We start from the raw sequence: 7,390 nt of genomic DNA on the forward strand, positions 1-7,390 counted from the left end.
TACCTAGTTCAATCTCGTTGCCGGCAAGTCTCTTTACTCGTTACGTAATGCATCATTCCGTAACTAACTCATTAGCTACATTGCTTGCAAGGCTTATAGTGATGTGCATTACCGAGAGGGCCCAGAGATACCTCTCCGACAATCGGAGTGACAAAACCTAATATTGAAATACGCCAACCCAACATGTACCTTTAGAGACACATGTAGTACTCCTTTATAATCACCCAGTTACGTTGTGACGTTTGGTAGCACCCAAAGTGTTCCTCGGGTAAACGGGGGTTGCATAATCTCATAGTTACAGGAACATGTATAAGTCATGAAGAAAGCAAGAGCAACATACCAAACGATCAAGTGCTAGGCTAACGAAATGGGTCATGTCAATCACATCATTCTTCTAATGATGTGATCCCGTTAATCAAATGACAACTCATGTCTATGGTTAGGAAACTTAACCATCTTTGATTAACGAGCTAGTCAAGTAGAGGCATACTAGTGACACTATGTTTGTCTATGTATTCACACATGTATTATGTTTCCGGTTAATACAATTCTAGCATGAATAATAAACATTTATCATGATATAAGGAAATAAATAATAACTTTATTATTGCCTCTAGGGCATATTTCCTTCATTACCGACGCAGGGCTTCGCCTAAGCACCGCTACGATATTTCCGAGGTGGAATATGGTGGAGGGGGGCACCACACACGGCTAATAGATCTCAAGGATCAATTGTTTTCTCTAGAGGTGCCCCCCTGCCCCCGTATATAAAGGACCAAGGGGGAGGGGCGGCCGGCCAGGAGGAGGCGCGCTAGGGAGGAGTCCTACTCCCACCGGAAGTAGGACTCCCTCCTTTCCTTGTCCAAGTAGGAGAGGGGAAGGAAGGGGAGAGAGGAGAGGAAGGAAAGGGGGGCGCCGCCCCCCTCCTTGTCCTATTTGGACTAGAGGGGGAGGGGGCACGCGGCCTGCCCTGGCCGCCCCTCCTCTCCTCCACTTTGGGCCCATGAGGCCAGTAAACCCCCCCGGTACTCCGGTATACATCCGATAACCCCCGGAACCATTCCGGTGTCCGAATATAGTCATCCAATATATCAATCTTCATGTCTCGATCATTTCAAGACTCCTCGTCATGTCCATGATCACATCCGGGACTCCGAACTACCTTAGGTACATCAAAACATATAAACTCATAATATAACCGCCATCTAACTTTAAGCGTGCGGACCCTACGGGTTCAAGAACTATGTAGACATGAGCGACACACGTCTCCGGTCAATATCCAATAGCGGAACCTGGATGCTCATATTGGCTCCCACATATTCTACGAAGATCTTTATCGGTCAAACCGCATAACAACATACATTGTTCCCTTTGTCATCGGTATGTTACTTGCCAGAGATTCGATCGTCGGTATCTCAATACCTAGTTCAATCTCATTACTGGCAAGTCTCTTTACTCGTTGCGTATTGCATCATCCCGTAACTAACTCATTAACTACATTGCTTGCAAGGCTTATAGTGATGTGCATTACCGAGAGGGCCCAGAGATACCTCTCCAACAATCGGAGCGACAAATCCTAATCTCGAAATACGCCAACTCAACATGTACCTTCGAAGACACCTGTAGAGCTCCTCTATAATCACCCAGTTATGTTGTGACGTTTGGTAGCACACAAAGTGTTCCTCCGGTAAACGGGAGTTGCATAATCTCATAGTTGTAGGAACATGTATAAGTCATGAAGAAAGCAATAGCATCATACTAAACGATCAAGTGCTGAGCTAACGGAATGGGTCAAGTCAATCACATCATTCTCCTAATGATGTGATCCCGTTAATCAAATGACAACTCATGTCTATGGTTAGGAAACACAACCATCTTTGATCAACGAGCTAGTCAAGTAGAGGCATAATAGTGACACTATGTTTGTCTATGTATTCACACATGTATTGTGTTTCCGGTTAATACAATTCTAGCATGAATGATAAACATTTATCATGATATAAGGAAATAAATAATAATTTTATTATTGCCTCTAGGGCATATTTCCTTCACCAAGGCGACGCCAACATACACTGTCGGTCTCTTGCCTGGTCGTAGGCCACTGTCGTCCCCTTCCCCTCCTACTGAAGCACATCCCGTTGGTTCCACTCTGATGAGTGGCATTGCTGAACATGGGGAAGCGAGCCTCCCTTTGTGCTAAAGCATATACCTCCGGGGTTCACGGCAGTCCGATGAGCAGGCTGCCGGACATGGGAAAGACAATGGAGATCCGTTGTGTCCGGTCGTAGACTAGTTAAGGGTATCCGTGTCGTGGAATGAAAATCTGCTGGTGCCACCAACAGACTAGTTTTACCTTAGTCCGACATAGTTTTTAGCTAAAAATTATACAAAATGTAATGAAATCCGTCGTGTTTGCATGAATTTCGTTCGTTTAATTCAAGTGATTGAAATATATGCAGGCAACGTTGGATGACGGTCTTCAGCATCCATGTCCATAGACTGGTCCCTCTGTACGAGGATGGATGCCGGAGCAAATTCGTGGGTAAGTATTAGAGATGCCCTTACCTTAGACAATGGCATTGCATTGCATTGCATGGTGATGCTACTACTCCGTGGCATGCATGCACTATAAACAATCTCCCGTGCCCATTGGTAGCGAAACCCTAGAATTGAATCGAGGCACCGGTGGCGGCGGCGGCGGCGAGCGAGCGAGCGAAAAAGAAATCGAGGATAAGGCGAGGGAAGAGGCAATCATGTCCCTCCGACGGGCCGTCAGTTTCCTCCTCACACGGAGGCTCTCGTCGCGGGTGATCCCAAGGACGGCTCCTGCACGCTCTTTCCACTCCTTGGTGAGTCTCCCTCTCCCCCCGTTGTTTCACTCAGATCTGCAACTCCAGGCTCCCCTCTCATGTTTCTCATCCCGATCTATACACAAGGGCCTCCCCATCGGCGATGGCCTTCGTGGTGCTGCTGGTGTGGCCGCGGCCGCTGCTGCGTTTGCTGGTGCTGGAACCTTGGCAGTTCAATATTTCAGGAAAGGCCCAAATGATGATGAGCCAGGTAGATTCCTCATATTCGTTAGCTCCGGGGTTTCATGTCAGGAACCACCACCTCATGCATACATACTGTCTTCTTGTGCAGCTACTCGCAAGAAAGAGCAGGACATCTATATATATAAAGAGGAGGAGATGCAAGAGAGGTTTGAGAATTGGATGAAGCGGTTCAACAAGACATACCGAAACGAGAAAGAGAAGGCTATGCGGTTCCAAGTATTCAAGGAAACCATGAAGTGGATTGAATCGCAGCCCCCATCTTCCCAGAAGCTTATGCTTCCAGGAAACTGTTTTGCAGACTTGAGAAGCGAGGAGCTTCCGTGCAGCCAGACCTGTATCGGTGATTTAGATGACCCAGACACTGAAGATTACCGCGAGAACAAGTTTGTCACCGAGAATGTGGAAGGTAGCTTCTTTTGCAATTTAGAGAACAAGTTTATCCTTTCCTTAAATATATATATATATATATATATATATATATATATATATATATATATATATATACATGATGCACTTGCTAGCTTGAATTACGATGACTTTCCTCTGTTGTTTTGGATGTCAAATTGGACCTGTATATTGTGGTTAATATAGGTTAACTATATGGCTTTTTTTTTTTAAAAGGAGGCGCTTGCCCGTTAACTATATGGCTTTACCCTGTTTTAGATATCGAACTGGACCATGCACTCGTCTCATCTCTCTAATTATACTTCGTTCCCTCCCTCCCTCCCTCCCTGTAGTAACGCTAGCTTGAACATACTCTTCTACCATTTTCCGTGGGAGTGTTCGAATTTTCAGAGAAATCAGATCGTGTTATTTCCATGGTTCTGCCTTACATCTTATTATTATTATTTGTGTAGACTTTGATTCATTGGCTGCTAATTGACAAACCGTTTGTGGTTGCATTCCAGCCAGTAGGCAGTAGCAACTGCACGCTAAGAGCACTGACCTCTGTCCTGGTTAGTGTTCAGTTTGAACAAGAAAGAAAGTTTGTTTTGTGGACAGTTGAAATATAAACAGAGTCAATTTTATAGCCATCCATTTGGCCTTCCAGTCTGCTAACTTGTAGCTTTTGTGCGAAAACAGGACAAGCAATCGTATGGAAGCCAGTATGGCCAGCCGTGAAGCAGGGTGGCAAGCAAGCAACTCAAGTCTCTGCCTAGAAACGATATCCGGTGCACGTCACATGACATAAGGTGCAGGTCCAAGCAAAACTCACTCCATGTGTTCTCCCACACATGGCGATTTACCCCTTTGAGCACAATTAATCGAGCTCCTTGCCTCTGCAAAGTATTAAGGAACACACATTAATTTGTCATTCAGTTCATCAAATGGATTACCCTGTGTATGCAGTTTAACTAGGAAGACTTGCTACCCTACATATGAAGATGGTTTCGTACAATTAGATATCAAGCTGTCCAGGAAATACCAATTCAGGACAGTTTAACCACTACTAATCTGAAAACAAGTTCCAAAGTAACCATAAATGTCAACAAACTATGTCAGAAATGTTTAATTGAAATATTTGAATGGCTATCGCACAACTTGAGTATCGTCATTCAAGAGGGGAGATTAAATTCCATGTATACTATTGTTAAGGACACTACACCAAGGGAATAAGAAAGATTACAAACTATCCAAGTGACTTAAAAGTTAATAAAAAGAAACAAGTATTACTATGATACTACATCTTTTCAAATATAACCAGTCAGTTGAGAATAAAAATTACCCCTAAGCATTGATAAATTGTTAAGGGTGGCTGGTGTATTTAAAATTAAATAACTCGGGCACTGCTTTAAGTTTGGTGCTATGTTAATCTGAACCATGTGTGGCTGCTGGCTGGTGTAGTTAAATAAAGTAGCTTGGAGTGCTGCTTTAAGTTTTGTGCTATGTTACCTGAAGTCCTGAACCATGTGATGGCAAACATTATGGCTCGATCCTGTCACCGTGATTGTTGATTCTGTTATTTATATTTCATTGTGCCAGTATGTATATTCCGTACTCCCTCTGTTTCTAAATATAAGTCCTTTTAGAGGTTCCCCTACAAACTACATACGGATGTATATAGACATATTTTAGAGTGTAGATTCACTCATTTTGCTTCGTATGTAGTCCATAGTGGAATCTCTAAAAGGAATTATATTTAGAAACGGAGGGAGTAATGTTGTTAACGTAATAATGGCATAATACTGACTGGAGTCTTTCTGATACCAATGGAGGTCCAACGTATGGGAACACTCTTTCTTTTTATAACTTGTAACAAGGGGGGGAAACATGAACATGGTTACCGTTTATCAAATGCTTGGCAAGACAATCGTGGAGGAGGCTCTTAGAAGCAAAAGTAAGAAGAGTAGCGCCACAGGAAAGGTGTTCGCAGCTGCTTAATGAATGGTCATCAATCTTTTGGATTGTGCTTGGTACTCTTGTTGGGAATTTCTTTGCGGTGTAGAAGTGTGAAGGTTGGTGGTCGTTGCGTGTTGGGTATGGTTGTTGGCCTCATTGTGCACTTATGGGGTTTGCATGCTTTGTGAGTAGTACACATGTGATTGGTTTATATCGGTTTTCGCCCAGTTTTCCATTAATTAACTGGGCAATTATCTTCTTAATTAATTGATGCGGCAAATCTATTGCCTCCGTTTCGAAAAAAATGCTTCCGCTTAGAACTAGGCTATTCATGAACTAGAAAAGCAGATTACCGGTGCTTCTTATGCAGCGACAAATTATGAATTGGAATAGTAGTCATAATTCATCCATGTAACAAAATTAATAGTAAACACTCAACTGGACCCAGAATTACCGTGTGTACACGTAATGGTCTAGTTATTCACGCCCCATCTTCGTATCAGCTGTACCAAGAAGCGGTGATGTGCGGTGATGTCCGAGTTGTGTCTTTTATGTATCTAGCTATCGTACTGTGCTGTGATATGACCTACTATAAACTTGATGAACTTGATATGTCTGGTTGAATTTATTTGTTTTGCGAATGCGCAAAAGCTTTGTGAGTCAATGTATTAGAAGAAGAGAGAAAAGGAAATACAAAGGATCTGGCGGTGTGCCGTGGTTACAAACATCACCACGGCAACATATGGTGGGCGACCAAGAACACCGGATGACGCCCTAGCTATCTCCTACCATTACCTATCTCCAAATGTCCGACAATCCTTTCACACCTGACAGCATCTACAATTCAATCTCGCTACCAATGCGCCTACAATGCGCAGAGGCGACAACCGTCGAGAGCTGAAATACATTTCCGTTGCACTCCTTCCACAACATCCAGACGGTAAGGATGGCTATGGAGTCGAAACCCTTCCTTTGCGCCTTAGGGATTAGCGCACACTTCACGGGTCACCACTCGACGAGAGTTGCATCCAAACTTGGCACAAGCTGACCGGGGCAGCAACGAGAAAGGGTAGAGTGCCAAACCTCTTTGGCAAACACGCATCCCAATGCCAAGTGGTCCGTCGTCTCGGCCTCCTAATCACATAGAGGGCACGTGACATGGGACTACAGGCCGTGTCGCAAGCTTCTATCGGCTGTCCTGATCCAACGCCTCATCGCTAGCCAAAAGTGCATCTTGCACTTGGCCGATGCACATGCCTTCCAAAGGGCTCGACCGCATGGGAATCTCTCGAGGCTCGCAAAGAAAACATGGTAAGCCGAACATGCTGAATATACCTCCATGCAATCTGGTGTCGCTGGTAGCAGCTCCACCTCGAGAAGCGAAACCATCAGTAGATGTCACGAATCATGCACTGTGCGTATGTGCCGCACACCCTCATTTTTTTCGAATACGCACAAGCATGTGTATCTCGCATTAAAGAAGAAGCGGCAAATAAGTCGGATACAAGGCCTTTCAGCCATTAGAATGCTAATCACGAGAATTAGCTTCCACATTCACCACGCACACCCACTCTGGCTACTATGATACATGTTTCCCTAGTCCAACTTCATGCCAATGACAACAAGGCAAGCCACAGGGCAACCCAGCCATGTCACAACCAACGCCAAGACTTCTACAACAAGACCAAAATCCAAGGCCAACACAAACCAACGTACCGCCACCCATTTGCGCCAAGAAGAAGTCGGCAAGTGAACGGCAAGGCCTGAGCGAACCTGGGGAAGGTACCGTCATGAGAGCACTGGAGATGGCGTACATTCCGCCCAGGAGGCCCACGCCCAGAGTGGCAGCCGACTGACTCAAGCCACACCAACGAGACTTCTCGAGCAACACGACGACGCCTTCAGGAAGGTAACGACGCCTTGACGCCGCCGCCGCCGTCCGGTCCGGAGACCAGACCAAGACAAGGGTTTCCCCCGAGCTCGAGGAAGGGAGTCCG

General features: G+C 45.0%; 1 protein-coding gene across 4 annotated transcripts; it reads left to right on the forward strand.

Moving 5' to 3' along the window:
* The first annotated feature begins 2,576 nt into the window (after positions 1-2,576).
* On the forward strand, positions 2,577-5,604 carry LOC123113390 (uncharacterized). 4 transcript variants are annotated; one of them, XR_006456015.1, is made up of 6 exons: positions 2,577-2,849; positions 2,937-3,060; positions 3,142-3,459; positions 3,962-4,009; positions 4,137-4,246; positions 5,270-5,604. XR_006456015.1 is itself a non-coding variant. In XM_044534625.1 (5 exons), exons 1-4 carry the CDS (start codon positions 2,622-2,624, stop codon positions 3,973-3,975), a joined length of 684 nt encoding a protein of 227 aa, XP_044390560.1. In that variant the 5' UTR covers positions 2,577-2,621; the 3' UTR covers positions 3,976-4,009; positions 4,137-4,452. The 4 variants fall into 4 exon arrangements, 3 of the variants coding, with proteins under 3 accessions (XP_044390560.1, XP_044390554.1, XP_044390545.1); XM_044534625.1 differs by lacking the exon at positions 5,270-5,604 and having other exon boundaries at positions 4,137-4,452; XM_044534610.1 differs by lacking the exon at positions 3,962-4,009 and having other exon boundaries at positions 2,580-2,849.
* The last annotated feature ends 1,786 nt before the right edge of the window (positions 5,605-7,390 follow it).

The sequence above is a fragment of the Triticum aestivum genome, chromosome 1B (genome assembly GCF_018294505.1).
Source record: "Triticum aestivum cultivar Chinese Spring chromosome 1B, IWGSC CS RefSeq v2.1, whole genome shotgun sequence".
NCBI lineage: Eukaryota > Viridiplantae > Streptophyta > Magnoliopsida > Poales > Poaceae > Triticum > Triticum aestivum.